At 42.2% G+C, this 21,253-nt stretch overlaps 2 protein-coding genes across 2 annotated transcripts; one reads left to right on the top strand and one right to left on the bottom strand.

Moving 5' to 3' along the window:
- LOC311034141 (zinc finger and BTB domain-containing protein 5-like) lies at window positions 1–9,020 on the top strand. The gene is made up of 4 exons (XM_084041888.1): window positions 1–413; window positions 1,476–1,754; window positions 3,357–3,834; window positions 6,412–9,020. Exons 1-4 carry the CDS (start codon window positions 192–194, stop codon window positions 7,716–7,718), a joined length of 2,286 nt encoding a protein of 761 aa, XP_083898014.1. The 5' UTR covers window positions 1–191; the 3' UTR covers window positions 7,719–9,020.
- A 623-nt stretch (window positions 9,021–9,643) lies between these two features.
- Window positions 9,644–19,890, bottom strand: grhpra (glyoxylate reductase/hydroxypyruvate reductase a). The gene is made up of 9 exons (XM_084042079.1): window positions 19,722–19,890; window positions 18,739–18,869; window positions 17,677–17,749; window positions 17,437–17,553; window positions 15,438–15,526; window positions 15,139–15,240; window positions 14,479–14,614; window positions 12,986–13,116; window positions 9,644–12,237 (listed from the first exon to the last, which is right to left on the bottom strand). The coding sequence occupies exons 1-9, from the start codon at window positions 19,805–19,807 to the stop codon at window positions 12,116–12,118; spliced, it is 987 nt and encodes a 328-aa protein (XP_083898205.1). The 5' UTR covers window positions 19,808–19,890; the 3' UTR covers window positions 9,644–12,115.
- Between the last annotated feature and the right edge of the window lie 1,363 nt (window positions 19,891–21,253).

Raw genomic sequence — 21,253 nt, 5'->3', positions numbered from 1 at the left:
ACAGGGAGCGGATGGAAACGGAAATCTTCGGATGACGTTATTTCCATATCCGTGTGAGTTACAGTGAAAGTGGTCACTGTGGGTGATAAAGAACAGTGACATCTTTTATCAAATCAAATAAAAACTAAAATTAATTACGTCCGTGGCAGTGAATGAGTTAGGTCATTAGGTCATTATTAGGTCATTAGGTCATGATGGACTTCCCGGGTCATTTCCAGAACATCTTCCATCAGCTGAACCACCAGCGTCTCCATGGTAACCAGCTGTGTGACTGCAGGGTGCAGGTGGCAGGGTGCAGCTTCCAGGCTCACAGCTCCATCCTGGCCGCCTGCAGCTCTCACTTCAAAGCCCTGCTGAGCTCCATGGAGCCTGGAGGACAACATGGAGGAGTGAACCTCACCCTGGACTGTGAGGTGAGCCTGTAGGGCAGGATTTACTCTTTTGTCAACAAGAGTACTCTTCAGACTCTATCTGGAGCCTCATTTAATTACATTTTGACTATGTTTCACCTCTTGGTTCTCCAACATCTCAATGTCATTAAACACTAAACACAAAGCTTCAGATCTCCTAAAACAAACTGATACGACTACTTCTCTGCCTAAAGCCCATGACCCAGCTAGTCTGGGATGACTCAGGGTAGAAGACAGGGTTAAGTAAATGGGATTGGTCTTAAAGGTAGTCAAAGGGTCAATCCCCTTAAACCTGTCTAACTACTACAGTGAGTGACTCCCACAGTCACACCACTTGAGGAACCATGATCTGGTAGTTCTACCCACTTATAGAACAAACATGGGAACATTCTCATTCTGAAATCTGGCCTGCAAAAAAAACATCTATCAGGAGACCACAAGGGGAGGTAGATATTAATTCCCCTTTTTTCCTTTTTCTCCTCTGTAAACATAGCTATTTGTATCTGTTGATGACATGTATTAATGTGTTAATATTCTACTGTATGCTCTGTTGATAAATGATAAATGGTGCATTTATATAGCACCTTTATTTACAATGTGCATTACACACACACACACACACACACACACACACACACACACACACACACACAGCAGAGGAAACCATGCAAGGCACCAGTGTCTTGCTCAAGGACACTTTGACACTGACTCTGGGGGAGCCCGGGATCAAAGTCCCTTGGACAGTTTTTTTCTGTTATCCTTTTAGCCTGAATATCTTACTGTATCGTGTACTGTACCGGTATCTTACTGTACCGTGTACTGTACCGGTATCTAACTGTACCGTGTACTGTACCGGTATCTAACTGTACCGTGTACTGTACCGGTATCTAACTGTATCGTGTACTGTACCGGTATCTTACTGTACCGTGTACTGTACCGGTATCTTACTGTACCGTGTACTGTACCGGTATCTTACTGTACCGTGTACTGTACCGGTATCTTACTGTACCTCGTGCTGTTTACATTTATGACTAATAAAGTATTCATTTAATCTATCAATGAAAGGTGGTGACCCCCGAGGCCTTCTCCACCCTCCTGGACATGATCTACACCTCCACTCTGTCCCTGAGGAGCTCCAACGTCATGGACGTCCTGTTGGCCGCCTCCCACCTCCACCTCACCGCCGTGGTCAGGGCCTGCAAGCTCTACCTGTCCAAACGCAACTTCCCCACGTCGCCCCCTAAAGGCTGGAGGTCCAGCGCTGCAGCGGAGCAGCAGAGTGGACCGCTCCACAGGAAGGTTGTTGTTCAACATGTGGACCTCAGCCTGGAGGAGGAGCCTCTGGTAACTATGTTTAGCTTCTAATAGTTTGTAACGCCCTTTGTTTTACTTTTAGTCATTTAAAGGTAGTGTAAGTGATTTTCTTTTTTTTTTTAAATAAGTGTTAAATAGCTCTATATTGTGATAGTAATCATTGCTATAGAGTGTTTGTTCACAGGAGTCTCCATGTCTCTCCAGCTCTTTATTAAACAGAAAAAGCATTTTCAGGTCAGGATACCAATTTTATCGAATCAGGACAGGACACAGATTAAACAAGTGAAATTGGAAGTGATGACAAATAAATGAGCAGACACACAATTGGAACTGGAAAAAATGAAGCTGATAAATGGGTACTTTCTCCTGATTGGCTGAAATGGTGTCACCTACCTGAAAATGTATTTTCTGTGAGCTGGAGAGACATGGAGACCCTTGTTACTGACACACTCTATAGCAATGATTACTATCACAATACAGTGTTTTAACCTCTTAACAAAAACCTTTTTGTTTTTACCCAAAAATATCACTTACCCTACCTTTAAGCCGTAAAAGTAAAATACGTTAAAGGTGTGTAGACTGTTTGTCAGTCTCACAAGGCCAGACTGTTGCCTCACACAATGTTCAAATGCCTCCGTCATACTGTCTGTCTGTCTGTCTGTCTGTCTGTCTGTCTGTCTGTCTGTCTGTCTGGAGAAACGGAAGCTCTGCGATAAAGCGACAATCGAGCGATAAAGCGACGTTTCCGTTTCGTCTTTACAGTCGTGCAAATTTATCAGAATATAAATCTAAATCATCTAAGTATATACAGCTTTTCTTCTAAGCAGAAAAAAATAAAGTGTAAAGATATTTTAAAATATATTATTTTCATAAACGGAAATGATGCACGGATGACAGCTTCCTGTCTTGGATTTGGATTTTCCAGACTCTATATAGCATTTGGAGATTGTGGAATAGTTGTCTGGCTTAGTGAGACTAGTTTGCCTGTATCTAATGCTGCTGCTGCCTGATGCTGCTACTTGTGTTATGTGTTTGTTATGTGTCTCCGCCAGGCCGAAAGGCATGACCGAGACTATGTTTTGCACCGTGTCCGTCCGTCATTCCGTGTGTGGTTCTGTCTGTGAACAGCTAATCTCCGGCACCGTTGGCTTGATCGAAGCAAAACTGTGCACACACACTCCCTGGATGCCACAGCAGAACCTCTGCCAGGGCGCCGATTTTTGCAAAACACATTTTTTGACAGTACTCCTACAGAGTTTGTCCAAACATCACGCAAATCGGTACACAGTATCTCTATAGTCATTCAACCAAACGGTTCTTTCAGATTTCTCATATTCCATCCTGATTGGCTAAGAATGGCTTCCAAAGTTTGCAGGACTGCTCAGTTTTGAACAAAATGCCTCAAATCATGAACACAGCGTGCCATTTCCGTGAAATTTTGCACACACATTCTCACTAGGCCGAGGAACAAATGCCACTGTTTTAACATTGCCCTATTGTAGCGCCACCAGGAGGCCGATTTTTGCTAAACACTTTTTCTTTATTTTACTCCTACAACATTGTGTTTGCTGTATGTTGTAAAAGTACTGATGTGTTCTTTCTTCTTGTCACCAAATAAAACCAACCAATCAGCTCCATGATCCTGATGGAGTGGAGATGGAGGTGAGCCAGTCTGGAGGAGGAGGAGCAGGAGTGAAACGTGACTCCTGTGTCCAGGAGGAGAGGCCTGGCAGCAGGAAGAGGAGGCGCAGGACGTCTGGGGAGGAGAACCAGCGGGACGCGTCTCCTACGGTGACGGGGAGCAGAGGAGCAGAGGAGGAGGAGGAGCTACTGCTCCCCCTGCTGGCAGGAGAGGAGGATGAAGAGGAGGTGGAGGAGAAATACGAACTGCCCAGCCAATCACACAGCTCCGTTCAAGACGAGGGAGGCGGAGACGGAGACAGCACCGTGGTGAAAGTGAAAGTGGGGGAGGAGGAGGGGGGGGTCATGGTGGAGGTGAAGAAGGAGAACCTGAGCTCCTCTTCTCCAGACCATCCTCCTCCTCCTCTGTCTCCAGCAGGGGGCCACAGCGAGCATCTGGACGCCTTGAACCATGAGAAACTCACAGCCGGTAAATTAATTTACCTTTCATTATGCACCTCCTTATGCGCCAAGAAGCTTTCCTTATGCACCAAGGAAGCTTTCCTTATGCACCAAGAAGCTTTCCTTATGCACCAAGGAAGCTTTCCTTATGCGCCAAGAAGCTTTCCTTATGCACCAAGGAAGCTTTTGAAAGGAAAGGACGTTCCGTCCGTCCGTTCTCTAGTGATATGACACTCATGTATGTATCTCTGGTGATATGACACTCATGTATGTATCTCTAGTCACATGACACTCATGTATGTATCTCTAGTCACATGACACTCATGTATGTATCTCTAGTCACATGACACTCATGTATGTATCTCTAGTGACATGACACTCATGTATGTATCTCTAGTCACATGACACTCATGTATGTATCTCTAGTCACATGACACTCATGTATGTATCTCTAGTGATATGACACTCATGTATGTATCTCTAGTCACATGACACTCATGTATGTATCTCTAGTCACATGACACTCATGTATGTATCTCTAGTGATATGACACTCATGTATGTATCTCTAGTCACATGACACTCATGTATGTATCTCTAGTCACATGACACTCATGTATGTATCTCTAGTGACATGACACTCATGTATGTATCTCTAGTCACATGACACTCATGTATGTATCTCTAGTCACATGACACTCATGTATGTATCTCTAGTCACATGACACTCATGTATGTATCTCTAATCACATGACACTCATGTATGTATCTCTAGTGACATGACACTCATGTATGTATCTCTAGCGACATGACACTCATGTATGTATCTCTAGTCACATGACACTCATGTATGTATCTCTAGTCACATGACACTCATTTATGTATCTCTAGTGATATGACACTCATGTATGTATCTCTAGTCACATGACACTCATGTATGTATCTCTAGTCACATGACACTCATGTATGTATCTCTAGTCACATGACACTCATTTATGTATCTCTAGTGATATGACACTCATTTATGTATCTCTAGTGATATGACACTCATGAGTGGCAAACCTCACAGCGGAAGATTGATGAAATACATTGCAGTGTCATAATGGGTTCAGGAATATAAAACACATTGTTTTCTGCTGTGTTGCTTTTCCATGTGTACACTGTATACGTTTATAGAGGTGTCTATAGGGCACAAAGTATGTTTCTGAATGGCCAAAGTATCGCGAGACTGTCCACCATTTCCTGTCTGGTGGCCAAATCTTGCGATATCTCTGAGACAGAAACGATACCTACCGCTGTTTAGATGCCTCAATAAAATGATGTACTGTATACATCGGAAAAGCAAGTGATTAGAAAACAACCTGTGATAATTATGTCTTCTTTTATATTCCTGAACCCATTATATGACAAAGGTCGCAATCGTCAATCGTTCAGAAATAGTGTTTGTTCATGAGCTGGTCCAGACGGCTCCATCCACTGCAATGTATTTCATCAAACTTCCGGTGCGAGGTTTACCACCCATGAGCGCAGTGTTGTGTTCTAGTTTTTTTTTTTTAAGGTATACTATGATTATTCCCTGCCTCCCACATGCACGGCATGCATGCGTCTATAATTAATTAAATGTAAAAAATTTGCACGCGCGCGTGTGTGGCCCACAGAAATATTGAATGTGAAAATTTTCCGCGCGCTTCGCGCGTGTGTGTGGCCCACTCACAATATGCTTTGTACTGATTTTTCTTTTGTACAGATTTTTCTTACTGAGCTCAACCACTTCCAAGCTTAGATGCTTTTTCTTTTTTGGCGGTGGTCGTGGACGTGGTCCCATCTTCGTTTCCAAGAGTCAGAAGCAGACTGAACTAAAACCAACATTTCATTGCCTTTTATGCTGTGCTATGACGCACATACGCGAATACTAATGAAGCACTCTAATCACTGCCTGATTAGAGTACGTCATTAGTATTCGCGTCGTTGTTAATGTGTGAATTCCGTCGCAGCCATTACTTATCACCTCAAGAACAATAGCTTCACACATGATAAGCCATCAACTCAGAGTTAGCCCACATTCTTCCATGCATCCATGCCCTGGGCAGTTAGCGTATCAGAGCGTATCAGCGTATCAGATACGCTGTTTTGAACAGTTTTTGAAGGTATACGGTAGCGAAGAAAAAAAATCTCAAGGTATACGCCGTACACAGCATCTGACGGTAGAACACACCACTGCATGAGCGTCATGTCAATATATCTAGAGAACTTTCAAAAGCTTCCTTGACTGTACCAAGGACCTACAGTATGTCCTTATGGTCCTTATGTCCCTATATGTCCCTATATGTCCCTTAGCTGTTACAATGTCCTTAAGATTTCTGTACACATATGATGCTAATATTTTAACCATCATGAACATACCTGCTACATAATGCTATATGTACATACAGGTATGTATATATCTGCTATAGTTACTAAATGCTTTAAGTATATATATAATATATTTTGATTTGGTTTCTATCCTGTCTCTCCTCTCAAACAAATCTACTAAATGAAGGAGCTCATGAAAAAGAATCAACCTGTGATGTGACATTAAAGTTGGTTGTGATTGTGTTTCTGTCCAGGAGATGACCTCAGCACGTCCAGCCTCCAGCCGTGTGTTGACGAGGCGCAGCCAGCAGGTGGCTCCGACGAGTCGATGGACGGCGAAGCTCTGGACAGCCTATCAGAGCTGGCGTTCTCCTGCTTCCTCAACCCCCCCGCTGGGTCATGTGACGGCATCATGGAATCGCTGGAGGCGGAGCAAAGCTTAGCCCGGCTCACGGCCGCGGCGGTGAACGCCGCTACCGAAAGTTTAGCCCACTTCACCGCTAACGCTAACGAAGGTTTAGCCCACCTCAATGCTAACGAAGGTTTAGCCCACCTCACCGCTAACGCTAATGAAGGTTTAGCCCACCTCAATGCTAACACTAGTGAAGGTTTAGCCCACCTCAACGCTAACGCTAACGAAGGTTTAGCCCACCTCAATGCTAACACTAGTGAAGGTTTAGCCCACCTCAGCGCTAACGCTGACGAAAGTTTAGTCCACCTCAATGTTAACGAAGGTTTAGCCCACCTCACCACTAACGAAGGTTTAGCCCACCTCAATGCTAACGCTAACGAAGGTTTAGTCCACCTCAATGTTAACGAAGGTTTAGCCTACCTCAACGCTAACGAAGGTTTATCCCACGTCAACGCTGCGTTATCGACCACCATGGCTACCGCTGACGGAACCGCCGGCGAACCAACGCTAAACGCAGAGCCAACGCTAAACCCAGAACCAACGGACGCTTTCAATACGTCATCCAACGACTCTTCTTCGTCCGCGGTGTTTCCCGTAGCTTCCGTCCCCTTCCAGCAGATCCTGTCCTCCCAGGGGTGTGGCTTCAGCGACACGCTCATCCTGCACCCCACCCACACCTCCATGGGGGCGGGGTTCCTGGGGGACTTCCTGGTCCCGCCTCCCCCTCCCGCCGCCGCCGGGGTTTCTGGGAGCGGCCGAGGACCGGCGGCGTTCCGTCGCATCGCCCCCAAAGCCACGCCCGCTTCAGAGGCCGCCGCGGACCCGGACCCCTCCTCCTCTTCGGACGGCGTGGGGGCTCGTCCCGTCCTGACCAGAGCGTCGGACGACGTTCTGTCTAAATGTAAGAAAGCGGCGACCGAGGACAACGTCCTCCTGGTGGAAGGAGAGAAGAAGTACGCCTGTCGGCTCTGCTGTAAGACCTTCATGAACCTGACGGACTGTAAGAAACACATCCGGGTTCACACCGGAGAGAAGCCCTACCCCTGTCCTACCTGTGGAAAACGCTTCAGCCAGTCCTCACACCTCTATAAACACTCTAAGAACACCTGTCTGACCTGGAAGGGTGGTCTGCCAGACCCTCTGCTCTGATAGGACTATTATTATTATTATAAAACACCTCCCTGTGCTCTGATAGAACCTTTACAATGTAGTCGTTATGCCAATGGCAGCGGTGGCCTAGTGGTTAGAGGGGCGGCCTTGATACCGGAAGGTCCCTAGTTCGATTCCCCAATTCATCACATCAATCATGAATCACCGCTGAATAGCCCTTGAGCAAGGCTTCCATGCAGGGTCTGGCTGTAAATAAGTTCCGCACTTAGTCCAACACTCTGGGTAAACAACAAACTTTGCTTTGCTTTGCTTTGTTGTTGTCACAGCTGTTGTATCCTACTGACTCACCTGCCAGTGAGGAGCAGAACCGCCCCGCCCGTCAATTAATTAAACCCGTTGTCCGCCCGTTCACCCGTGATTACACGCAGAGTAAAATGTAAATAGCCTGCAGACAGTCACTCCATTTAAAAGTGTGTTGAAACGTGTTGAAAAAGATAGCAGCCTTCAACAATAGAGCTACATTCAGTGGTCAGGTTAGTTCAGTAATCAAGTGAAGACGGAGGAGAGCTTTAGCCACACGCTCACATACGCAGTAAGCATGTGTCGTTGTTTACATTGTCAGATGGTTTTAATTTGAAGGTTTAACAGGATGTTCAATGTGTTTTAGTGAGTTCAGATAACAGAGCGGCGTGCTCCATGCCGTTGTGCTGTGTTAAGTTACACAAGTGACGTTGTTTGCGCGGAAACAGTGCTCTCTGATTTTCACAATAAAATGTTACCCCCCCGCATTTAGTTCAGGACCGCCCGTCCCCGTACCTGAGAACTTATAAAAGTATATTTTTCACCCGTTTTCACCCGCTAAACGCGGGTAACCGTCGGGTATCCACGGGTACCCCGCCCGTTCGAGGACTCTGGTGAGGAGCCCCCACCGGGAGGACGTACTGTTGTATCCTACTGACTCACCTGTCAGTGAGGAGCCCCCACCGGGAGGACGTAGACTAGAGCCTTCGTCCTACTCCTCCCGCCCAACACTCCCCGCCGACAGGCTCCGCCCCCCCAGCCCTTAAGGAGTACGTACAGTGATAATTATCACCCTCGCCTCCTCCCCCCCACCCGGCTTCCCTCCCCTGAAACACGGGTCAGTTGTGCTTGGTATAGACGCTGGACAAAGCCTGATGCATCATGACGAACCCACAACCTCCACCATGGTTACCACTGAGCCACACGAGTGCCAAATTATTATTATTATTAAACTTGCCAAAAACACCTGTCTGCACTGGAAGCAGTGTTGCCAGATTCTGTGAGAGAAACAAGCAACCGGGCCTAGGAAAACCAGCCCAAAAGAAGCGACTATGGGCCACCTGAGCACTTTAACATGTACATCAGCTATTTGAAAATAGCCGATCTACAAGCTCACAACGCGTCGCGATGCGACGCGTTGTGAGCTTGTAGATCGGCTATTTTCAAATAAAATGTTGCGGGGAAATTACAATCAGCAGATTTGGCAACCCTGACTGGAAGGCTGGGCCAGGTGGTCCAGGTGGTCCGCCAGGTGGTCCGCAAAACGTCTCTGGTCTGATCAGTATCTGGTGGTTTCTCTAACTCAGTGGTTCTCAAACTGTTTCATGTCAAGAACCCCAAAATGATGCCCTGTCTCAAAAGATATTTTTGTGCCAGGACTTTCTAAAAAATAGCCAAAGTATAAAATACTAGACCCCCGTTTGTGCCAGAGACCCCCATAAGAGATGTTTGTTATTAGTTTATATTTCCATAGTGTACAGTACTGTAGATACAGTAAGAGAGAGAGGTCTATCTTATAGATTCTCTCATTGGACTCGTATCACTTCTCTCACAGTGGTTCTCAAACTATTTTGTGCCAAGCACCTCCAAATTGATGTATTTGGCGGCGGACCCCCATCTGAAAATATTTTGTGCCAGGGACCCCTCAGAAGAGAAGATGTGTGTTACATTTTTTTAAAGACTTTTCAGAAATGTTCAAAAATTGCAGATGTACAAGCTGTGAGCTTGTAGATCTGCTATTTTTGAATAGCCAACTTAAAGGAACTACACCATGAATTTGAACTTTTTCTTCTATTGTGTGTTTTTGGTCTCCCCTACCTCTCGTCTATCCCCAAAAATACCCCAGTTTGAACACTCAGGCTTTCACAGCAAATCTGGGGTTTTCTGTAAATTGGTCTCAAAACAGGCCAAACTGATTTGCACCCTGCAATACCTCCTGATTTTCAGTTCCAACCAAAACATTTTTTTCTTTTTTTTTGTTGCACTTTTTCCACACAGAACCAGGAGATAACATGCATACAAACTGGCTCAATAGCGCCCCGTGCCAAACAGGACAATGTGCTGTATAAGCCAGAGAGAAGTTAGTTGGAATGAGTATATCTGAGGCTTGATTTAGGCTCAAACCTTTTGAAAAACATTTGAGGGACATATAACAATAATAAATATTATTATTAGTTTTTAAATTCATGGTGTAGATCCTTTAACTTATAAATGGATAAAGTGGTTAAAATGATTGTGATGCTGTATTAACACATTTTGCTGGGGACCCCAGGGGTCCCCGGACCCCACTTTGAGAACCACTGTTCTAGCAGGTCAAACAGTGCCATTAATCACTTTTAACATGACGTCCATATTGTAGGAATGTCATTATAGGTGAAAATATAGACAAAATGTTCAAAAGTAGCTAAAATAACAGATCCACAAGGTCATCTTGTGGATCTGCTGTTTTTGCAATTTATGAATATTTTTCAAACTATAAAATGAAACTTGAATGGTTGAACTGTTCCTTATGTTCTGTGTGACCCCCTGGAACCCCCTCAAGGACCCCTGGGGGTCCCCGGACCCCACACTGCTTTATGAAACTAGTTGTGGACAAACATTAGGTGCTGTTAACCTGGTTCATTATGACCAGTTACTTCTGTAGGAATTATTAACTTAGTATTACTCATTTTCTGTGTGTGTGTGTGTGTGAGAGAGAGAGTGTGTGTGTGTGAGTGAGTGTGTCTGAGAGATAGAATAAAAGACTGATCCATGAAACAAGTTAAAACGAATGAAGTCAAAATATTCTCTGAGAGAATAACGTTATTATTTATTACAACATGAAGTGTTGAATGTCAGACGTATTTATTCATGTCATTGCTGTTGTGTATTTATTATCTAAGTCACTCATAAATGAACAGTCTTCACATTTAATGCTCTGCTTTATTCACAAACACCAGATGAACCTGGACAAATGTTTTACAACTTAATATTAATCTGGAGAGAACACAATGCTAACATTCAAACTTTTAATAATAATAATGTTATGTTCATTAATCTGGAGTGATCCAATGCTTTAGGTCAACATGTGAGTAGAATGAGAGCAGAAATCATTCCTTTAAAACTCATTTAATTCTATGATTTAAACTTCAACTTAAAACAACAAAAAAATAAAAAAAAATAAAGCTCAGACTAAACATTAGTAGTGTTGATATTTCTATTAAAGGAGAATTCTGGACTACGTTTTTTACCTTTTATATGATATATCCTAGGACGGGTAGAAACTACAGAAATTACAGTAGAAACATTTCTTAACTCCATCCCAGCTAAAAACAGAGCAGATGGTCCATGCTCTAGGTTGCGTATTTTTATCGTGACTTTATATATATTATTTTGTTCATATCTGACTTTCCTTTCACATATGAACAAAACAATATATATAAAATCACGATAAAAAGACGCGATCTAGAGCATGGGCCCGGGTTCAGGTTTTTAGCTGCGGTGGACTAGAGATGGAGTAATGAAATGTTTCTACTGTACCACTGGTCCTAGGATATAATAATATCATATAGTCTGTAATTCTCCTTTAAGGTAAGACTAAATATTAGTAGTGCAGTTTGATGTTTAAGGAGTGTTACTTATTTAAGACAAACTACCTTCATATTGCTCTGCCTGGGTTCAGACACAGTGGGGTTCAGAACAGTGTTCTTCAGTGAAACAGATAGGTACTGTATACATAGAGGCAAAAAAACGTTCTGCTTGTGGTGAAGCCGACTGTAGGGAAAAGGTACGGAAAAGAGGCACTGAGGAGAAAATGTTATATTTATTTGAGCAAGGCATCAGAGGATGACCGACGTGTTTGGACGCTCAAGTCTTCATAATGTTAAAGTTCTGTCTCACCACAAGCAGAACTTCAGGTGTTTTTCTTCTATGTATAACTTATTGTCATTTGTCTTTGCTGTCACAGGATGTATGTGTATCTTTCATCTTCTGCATTGATGTTATTCTACAGACTAAATTAGCTACAGGTTGTACAGTTGGCACCAGAGGAGGCATTTAGACCCTCTGTCTACAGGGTGAGTTCAGAGGGCATAGCTGTGCCCTCTATGCCCTCTACAGGGTGAGTTCAGAGGGCATAGCTGTGCCCTCTATGCCCTCTACAGGGTGAGTTCAGAGGGCATGGCCGTGCCCTCGATGCCCGCCATCAGGTTCCTGGCTGCCAGGTCGCCCATGACACCTCGTGTGTCGTAGGTGGCACTGCCGATGTGAGGCAAGACCACTGCAAGAGACAGAGAAAACAGATATATAAGACCACTGCAAGAGACAGAGAAAATAGATCTATAAGATCACGGCAAGAGACAGAAAGAAATAGCAGATCTGCAAGAGGAGACAGTCAAGCACAAAGACATGTCATTTCATACAGAACCACGGCATAACAGTGCTCTGTGCTGCCTGTGTAACTCACACAATAATTAATTCCTAAGACTTAGAGTCAGATATTATCCTCTAGTTTCATATCCATTTGAAAGTTCTGCCAGAAAACGTGTGTTTAGTCAAATATCTACACTTTTCCACGAGCTGCACACGGACATCATTCTGTCCGGGCGAGGGGCCTGGAATGAGTGCAGGACTGAATAAATCTAAACTTCCTTTGGGAAGCACAAATGTTTGGAATACACAATGGTATTCTAATGTTGGTATTCACTCTTAATTTGAGCTTCGAGTGCTGGCAGGTGTCAGTCACAGGTGTGTGACTGACACCTGAGCACGATCCTACAACTTTGTTGACTTTATGTTGTTGCTCAAAGCATCAACATATCTGTGTTGCTCATTCCACGATTGCACGATCCTTACAACCTGTACCTCATTGTAAAGGTTATTAATCAAGCTTTCCAACGATATAAAACACAATACCAATTGGTATTATCAAAGGGGTGAAGTAATCGACCGAAGTTAAGTTTCTGAAACTTTTTGTTTGGCAGATTAGATAAAAAATATATATAGATATGTTTGTATGTTTTTCTCACCACAGTTCTTCAGTGTGAGCAGTGGGTGGGCTGGTGGGAGGGGCTCCGGTGACGTGACGTCCAATCCGGCGGCAGCGATCTGACCGCTGGTCAACGCCTGGTACAGGTCTTCCTGGTTGACCACCGTTCCCCTGGCAACACATAAACAACCTGTCAATCATCTCATCGCTACCTGTCAATCATCACTAGACCGACCGATGTTTTGACGATAATTTTTTGCGTCAAAGGTTAGTTCTGATCACTTGGAAAAAGAGGCGAGATCTGAGCTCTCAAAACATAACAGAGGAGAGTGAGTCAAATCAATGTACTTTAATTATGTTTACTAAAGGTTTTTAAGTTTTAAAAGCCAACATACTTGCCTTGATGAACACCAGTTGCTGGTCGAAACATGTTGGCTTTTAAAACCTTTTGTAAACATGATTAAAGTGATTTTACGCTCTCTCTCTCTCTCCCGTTATTTTTTGAGTGATAAGATCTCTCCTCTTTTTCAGGTTTTGGTTCCTGTTGTTCCTGTTCGTCAGTTCTAATCAATTTGCTTTTTGAGAACATTTAACTGATGAACAAACTAATCAATCATTTGTATCTAAATACTTTGTTGAAGTCTAGAAAAATGAATGAAAGTATATTAAAGACTGACTGACTGACTGCAGCACATTCTGTTAACTGAAGAGATGGAAATGTAAAGAAACTACAATGGTGTCAATCTACTGTAGCTTTAAACTGTTCTACATTAAGTCAATCTTTGGACACATTGACTTATGTATTTGTCTAAGGTCGAGTCAGCCTTCAAGATATCTCTTATATACCGATAAGCCATTATATAAGTATATTATATAATACTTAACATATCTCTTTTTTTTTCATTTCCTGAAAAGTTAATATTTTGGACATAGCAGGTTTCTGCCCGACAGCAGAGATATAATATATATAATTATACTGATGACATTTTCACTGTAAAGCCTCTTTTATCACTTTGATTCTTTGTGTAGTTCCCGCAGCATGAACTCTTTGCAGCAAATCATGTGATCACAAAAAAAAAACTGCCACTCATTGTAAATGGATTTGTAAAAATTGCGTTTTCTCTGTTTCTGTTGCTTTTTAGAGACAACAACCCACATTCACCTGATCACAACTATGGATGGATTATCACAGCAGCAAAAAAGACTTCTCAGATTCTTTGAGACCCTCCTACGTCTATGAGACCCCCCTACGTCTACAAGACCCCCCTACATCTATGAGACCCTCCTACGTCTATGAGACCCTCCTACGTCTTTTAAAGCGATCGGCGGGTGGATCTTTGTGAAGAATAATATTCTATGATTCTATAAATGTTAGTGAAAACACTCGGAAATCTCTGGCAGTGGCTTAGCAAACTATGTTTTATTTCTGTCAGTCAAAGAGTTAATGTTTACACTACTGTAGTACTGAGTGGGTTTATATATGAACCTGAATGAAGACTGCAGTGTGTACAGTGTGTACAGTGTTTACAGTACCTGCTGCTGTTGATGAAGACTGCAGTGTTCTTCATCTTGCTGAAGAAGCTCTTGTCACAGAGACCTTCAGTCTGAGGCGTCAGGCTGCAGCTCACCACCACAAAGTCACTGTCACTCAGCAGGGAGTCCAGAGGCACTGACACACACACACACACACACACACACACACACACACACACACACACACGTCAAACTACTCATGTCTACACACATCTCTTAAGGGTTGTGTTCACATAAAGTGCTTTTAGAGCAGAGGAGTGTTGTGTGGATATCACGTCCATAGTGCTCACACAGTGTTTATTGACGTTTAAATCTCTTGTTGTCCAGAGTGTTTTAGAGAAGGTTCTGACAGCTTCCCTGTGTTAGATGATCTGAGTGATCAGGAGGGGTTGTAGGGTTGGATCAGGCTTTGAAGGTACAGTATGGAGGTGTCATGTGTTTAGTTGTCTTGTAGGCCAATGTCAGTGTTTTATACTCTGTGAGGCCAGTACCTGGGAGCCAGTGGCTCCACAAAAGCAGCCTGTAGTGTTCCTATTCTGGGGGTGAACATTTGATGAAAATAGCTGATCTACGTTGCTTGTAGATCAGCTATTTTCACAAAAGATATTTGGTGTAGAGGGAAATACTAGTGGTCTTACTGTTCTCCCTGAGTCTACTTACCAAACTCTCCATCCAGCTCAGAGGCATAAGGCTTGGCTGTTCTCCCTGAGTACAACAGTCTCTTCACTCCAAAGGGCTTCAGCCTTCTGGCAATGGCCATCCCTGAAATATACCAGAATTATATAAATATACTGTACATGTATACCTGAGAGAAATATACCAGAAAAATATACCAGCAACATGTTAAAGCTCTATATTGTGATAGTAATCATTACTATAGAGTGTTTGTTCAGTAACAGTGTTAAATAGCTCTATATTGTGTAAATAATCCTAACAATAATCGTAATAATAATTCCTACCGATGCGTCCCAGTCCTATCACTCCCACGGTGCTTCCAGACAGACCATAACCACACAACCACAGAGGTTTCCATGACGACCAGCCTCCACTGAGAGATAGAAGATAAACAAACAACCAGAAGACAGTAAGAGACATGAGCTGACCAGTCACTCCTGGTTGTCCAGAGGTGATGAGCCTTTGCAGCGTCCGGTCTTCAGACTCTGGAACACGTTGTCCTTACTGTACATATTAGGTTATGTCTCTACTGTACATATTAGGTTATGTCTCTACTGTACATATTAGGTTATGTCCTTACTGTACATATTAGGTCTGCTCGCTCTGTAGCGGTCTTCACATCTTTACTTAAAACTTTATCATATGTTACCATACGTTATACTTTGGCTGTTCAAAAATAGCAGATCTACAAGCTCAGAGCTTGTAGATCTGCTATTTTTGGGGAAATGTATTTTGTATACATATCATTTTGGGGGTCCTTGACATGGAAACGTTGGAGCACCACTGATATAGAAACATTTTTAGATATGTATTTGGCCGCGGACTTCCTTCTCAAAATGTTTTGTTCCAGGGACCCCCCCCCCCCCCCAGAAGCAAAGGTTTGAGTTACAAATGTTCGCTTAAAACAATATAAAAGATTTGCACAACTTTTTTTTTTTAAACATCAGATCTACAAGCTTGCGATCTATGAGCTTGTATATCTATGAGCTTGTATATCTATGAGCTTGTATATCTATGAGCTTGTATATCTATGAGCTTGTATATCTGCTACTTTTGAATAGCCAAAGAAATCTAAAATGACACAGATGCGTTCCTGGATTGAATGGGTTAATTGTATAATACTGTCTTTATTCATTTTATTATTTCTGTGTATAATTGTGTTAGATTAGTTTTGCCTGTTTAATCTCTCTGGTTTTCTGTTTGTTTTAATCTGACAGAGTACAGCACTTTGGTTGACCGTAAATATGCTTTATAAATATAGTTTGATTTGATCTTACAGACGTAATTGTCTAATCGCAATTTTCAAATATAAATAGTTGTAGAAATAGTAGATCTACAAGCTTACAACGCGTCACATTCTGCTATGTTGTTCATTGTTATCATGTCTCATTGGCAGCCTCTGGACATCAGACAGCTGTCTGTCATCACCTCTAGAGTCATTAGCCAATGACAGACAGGTGTGTTCCTATAAAAGCCCTCACTCAGTCAACAGTATCCAGTCCTTCTCCTCCTGACCAAGCAGCCATGTCTTCATGACCATGTAAGCTTTTGTTTATCTGTGTTTACTTTGTCTGTTGTATTCTACATATTTGATTTACTTTACAATATCTAACTTTGGTTGCACCGTTTAACTGCTTGTTATTTGTTTGCTATGTTGTCAGAAACCATGGAAATGGAGAAATAAATCAGTAAACTTGCATCTTGGTGTCATCCTGTTTAATATGCGGTCAGCTCTATAACCACGACTAAACAGACAGTTTTCAATAGCTATTTGTAGTATAAAATGATGTTGTATTTTTAGGTTATTTGTTATATCTGCTCTGTGCATTCTGTGATTACAAAGTGTAGTCTCAGTGGGATGTAGTGTGTAACTGACTGCTGGGTCAAAAATGACCATCTTTGCAGTCTTCATGGTAATATGAATGTTTAACTTTCTCTAATGTTTGGGTCACTCTAGGAAAGGATAATTTAAGGGTTTTGTTTTGTGCTGTGGAACATGCTGTGGGTTATTTTAAACCTGAGGACAACACAAGGGTTAAAAGGCAAACGGAAATGAAATTTCTATTCATATGTTCAATACCAGAATTAAATCATTAATCGCAATTATTTGTGACAATTAAACATCAACTTAAATTAGTAATCGTGACCTGTACATCTGTCAGTAGACAGATGTACTGACAGATGTACATGTGACAGTAGACAGACAGATGTACAGACAGATGTACATGTGACAGTAGACGGGTGTACAGACAGATGTACAGACAGATGTACAGGTAAACTGACTTCTTGACCTCCTCGATGCCCTCTGGTAACCTCCGTGCCGTCGCCAGTAGCAACGCCACCGTCAGCTCAGCTGTAGCGTCAGTCAGAACGTCAGGGGTGTAGCCCACACGAATCCCCCTGGAAACCATAAACAAATAAACAAATAGCCAACATGACACTGGCTGTCAGAAAGAAATAACAATGACATGAGTAATGTCATCATAACCCAGCTGATCAGATGTATGAAATATGAATCCTTACCGTTTCTTAATCTCCTCCAGGTTCAGGTGGTCAAAGCCCACTGACAGGGTGCTGATCACCTTCAGGTTAGAACCTGAAACATCAAACAAAACACCTGCTCATTTATCAGCTTCAGATTAGAACCTGAAACATTCACAGCTGCTTTAGAGCAAAACACTCTGCCATAGTTTACTGTCTATTTATCAAACACTCTGCCATAGTTTACTGTCTATTTATCAGACACTCTGCCATAGTTTACTGTCTATTTATCAGCTCCACCTTTACACTGATTTACTTCCATCTATCAGACTGTTAAATAAGAGTAAAGAGTGCAATAACCCTCTGTACTTTGTACTTTGATATTCTTGTCTTTATTGTTTGAGTGTTTTACGTTGTTGTTTTATCATGTTTTCATTGTGTTGGAGCTTCACATGGATGGACCTACAACCTATAACCAGTCTAAGAGACAAGAAAGTGAAAGTTCTGCTCATTCACTATACTTTATAAACCACTGTGAGGTCCAGTACGACTCAGGTTTAAAAACCACTGAGGTCATAGTACCATTGAGCAGGGCAGTAGGTTGTAGGTTGTGGGGGTGTATTACCATTGAGCAGGGCAGTAGGTTGTAGGTTGTAATACCATTGAGCAGGGCAGTAGGTTGTGGGGTGTATTACCAGTGAGCAGGGCAGTAGGTTGTAGGTTGTATTGCCATTGAGCAGGGCAGTAGTAAGTCAGACATAGTAGGTTGTAGGTTGTGGGGTGTATCACCATTGAGCAGGGCAGTAGGTTGTGGGGTGTATCACCATTGAGCAGGGCAGTAGGTCATAGTGCCATTGAGCAGGGCAGTAGGTTGTGGGGTGTATCACCATTGAGCAGGGCAGTAGGTTGTGGGGTGTATCACCATTGAGCAGGGCAGTAGGTTGTGGGGTGTATCACCATTGAGCAGGGCAGTAGGTTGTGGGGTGTATCACCATTGAGCAGGGCAGTAGGTTGTGGGGTGTATCACCATTGAGCAGGGCAGTAGGTTGTGGGGTGTATTACCAGTGATCAGGGCAGTAGGTTGTAGGTTGTGGGGTGTATTACCTGCAGCATCCAGAACCTCAGCATCTATCTTGTCAGACAGTAAACACAGCAGACCATCAGCTCCTTCTACTCCTTTCAGCAGCTCTGAGCGAGACACTGGTTCATCTGAATCCCACTGACACACTTTAACCCTGTTATAACATACAGTTATATTATATAGAGACCTTTACCCTGTTATAAAGAACACAGTTATATTATATAGAGACCTTTACCCTGTTATAAAGAACACAGTTATATTATATAGAGACCTTTACCCTGTTATAAAGAACACAGTTATATTATATAGAGACCTTTACCCTGTTATAAAGAACATAAATGAAGCATATTAGGCAGCGTTAGTTCATCATAGTTCAATAATATTTACGATCATAAGTAATAGTAAAGTAATAATATTTAGAGCTTACAGTCCAGTCTGAGTCAGGACCTTCATTAGCACTGAATCATGTCATATCATGACAGTCATGGCGCAACTTGTTCCTAGTTTAGAAGATTTCTCCATTTACAGCCCGTACATCTACATAAACGTTCGTATTTCAAATATAAAGTACTGATCCCACGGCCATGGATGTTACAAGTTGAAACGCCAGGGTCTAAGTACCCGTATCTTCCGTATTGTTAAATAAAAAGCATTTTAATCCGATCGGCGGCCATTTTCTCATAAAGTTATAATGTGCAATACACCTCCGAACCAATAGGGTCACGTAGTTTAAAGCGTACGGAGAAAGTTCGGAGAAAATGGCCACCGATCGGATTAAAATGCTTTTTATTGAACAATACAGAAGACACGGGTACTTAGACCCTGGCGTTTCAACTTGTAACATCCATGGCCGTGAGGTCAACACTTTATATTATAAATGTGAACGTTTATGTAGATGTACGGGCTGTAAATGAAGACATTCTAAAACCAGGAACAAGTTGCGCCATGACGCTTGTGACAGACGAGCGTCATCATGACCTATAGAGTAATAATATTTAGATCTTACAGTCCACTCTGGGTCAGGACCTTCATGCCCTCTGGAGGGATCCGTCTGGTCAGGAACACCTTCATCACTTTATGAACAGACTGCATATGAGATATTAATATGAATATACACACAAACTACACAAACTACACAAACACACTGAATGTTGGCTAACTGCCTGCTTGAAGGACTACAACCAGGAAGTATGAAGTGCGCCTGCGTGACTCTTAAAGGCGCACCGACCGCCATCAATTCATTTATTAAATTCACAGCAAGGCTGTACTGTGGAATATAACTAATATGATATAATATAATATAATATATTTAATATGGAATGTCCCATAGAGTTATAACTAATATAATATAATATATTTAATATGGAATGTCCCATAGAGTTATAACTAATATAATATAATATATTTAATATGGAATGTCCCATAGAGTTATAACTAATATAATATAATATATTTAATATGGAATGTCCCATAGAGTTATAACGCATCATATCATATAATATAATATTTAATATGGAATGTCCCATAGAGTTATAACGCATCATATCATATAACATAATGTAATATTTAATGCAGAATGTCCCATAGAGTTATAACATATCATATGATATAATATTTAATGCAGAATGTCCCATAGAGTTATAACTAATATAATATAATATATTTAATGTAGAATGTTCACATTTGATCACAAAGCTGAAGCCTCTTGAATGTCGACATCTCCCATAATAGATATGACAACAGCGTCCCCAAGTGGTGACTTCACGTCATAGCTCAAGGTAAATGCAGAGGCACAACAAGCACTTTCTACAAAATACTATTTATAAAGTCATATTTTCATTCAAATCAGACACTTCACCTTCATATATTATAAAACTGCCTGTCACTTGGAAAAGATACTATTTATAAAAGTTAACATGTATTGATATATTGTTGCTCACATGAGATTAAATACTAAAAGTGATGAAGCCTTTGTGTTTCACATCTAGACTACTGGTTCTCAAACTGGGGTCCTTGAGGGGGTTCCAGGGGGTCCCCAGCTAAATGACTGATTGATAGTTAAGAACCAAATGGACCCTTACAGGTCTGTAACTCTGAGAGTGTACAAATGGAACCAAATGGACCCTTACAGGTCTGTAACTCTGAGTGTACAAATGGAACCAAATGGACCCTTACAGGTCTGTAACTCTGAGTGTACAAATGGAACCAAATGGACCCTTACAGGTCCATTTGGTTCCATTTGTACACACTCAGAGTTATGGGGGTCCATGGCCTAATGCTGGGGCTAACTGGGGGTCCTTAAAACTAAAGATGTTGAGAACCACTGATCTAGACTATGGAATAATAGAGCTGAGTCCTGTGTTGGCATCTTTAACAGAATGTTAAACGCTCACCTGTTTACACAGCTGTAATCATATCAATAGCTGTATTGTGATTCACAATGTAATCATTTATCAGACTCTCTTTATCCAGATAGACTTACAGTAAACACATGTAGAGAGACAGTGTAGTGTCTCAGTAAACTATAGGATACCAGTT

This window comes from Gymnoscopelus microlampas (genome assembly GCF_963454915.1).
Source record: "Gymnoscopelus microlampas genome assembly, chromosome: 18".
NCBI classification, from domain to species: domain Eukaryota; kingdom Metazoa; phylum Chordata; class Actinopteri; order Myctophiformes; family Myctophidae; genus Gymnoscopelus; species Gymnoscopelus microlampas.
This window is presented reverse-complemented; position numbering and strand designations above follow the sequence as displayed.

What these genes read in the sequence shown, in the direction of transcription:
- LOC311034141 (XM_084041888.1), top strand. Translation starts at nt 192, where the DNA reads ATGATGGACTTCCCGGGTCATTTCCAGAACATCTTCCATCAGCTGAAC. An exon ending in ACCTCACCCTGGACTGTGAG is followed by an intron (nt 414 to 1,475) that starts GTGAGCCTGTAG and finishes TATCAATGAAAG; the next exon opens with GTGGTGACCCCCGAGGCCTT. An exon ending in GCCTGGAGGAGGAGCCTCTG is followed by an intron (nt 1,755 to 3,356) that starts GTAACTATGTTT and finishes CCAACCAATCAG; the next exon opens with CTCCATGATCCTGATGGAGT.
- grhpra (XM_084042079.1), bottom strand. Translation starts at nt 19,807, where the DNA reads ATGCAGTCTGTTCATAAAGTGATGAAGGTGTTCCTGACCAGACGGATC. An exon ending in GTCCTGACCCAGAGTGGACT is followed by an intron (nt 18,870 to 19,721) that starts GTAAGATCTAAA and finishes ATGTTATAACAG; the next exon opens with GGTTAAAGTGTGTCAGTGGG. An exon ending in TGAGCTGGATGGAGAGTTTG is followed by an intron (nt 14,615 to 15,138) that starts GTAAGTAGACTC and finishes TGTGTGTGTCAG; the next exon opens with TGCCTCTGGACTCCCTGCTG.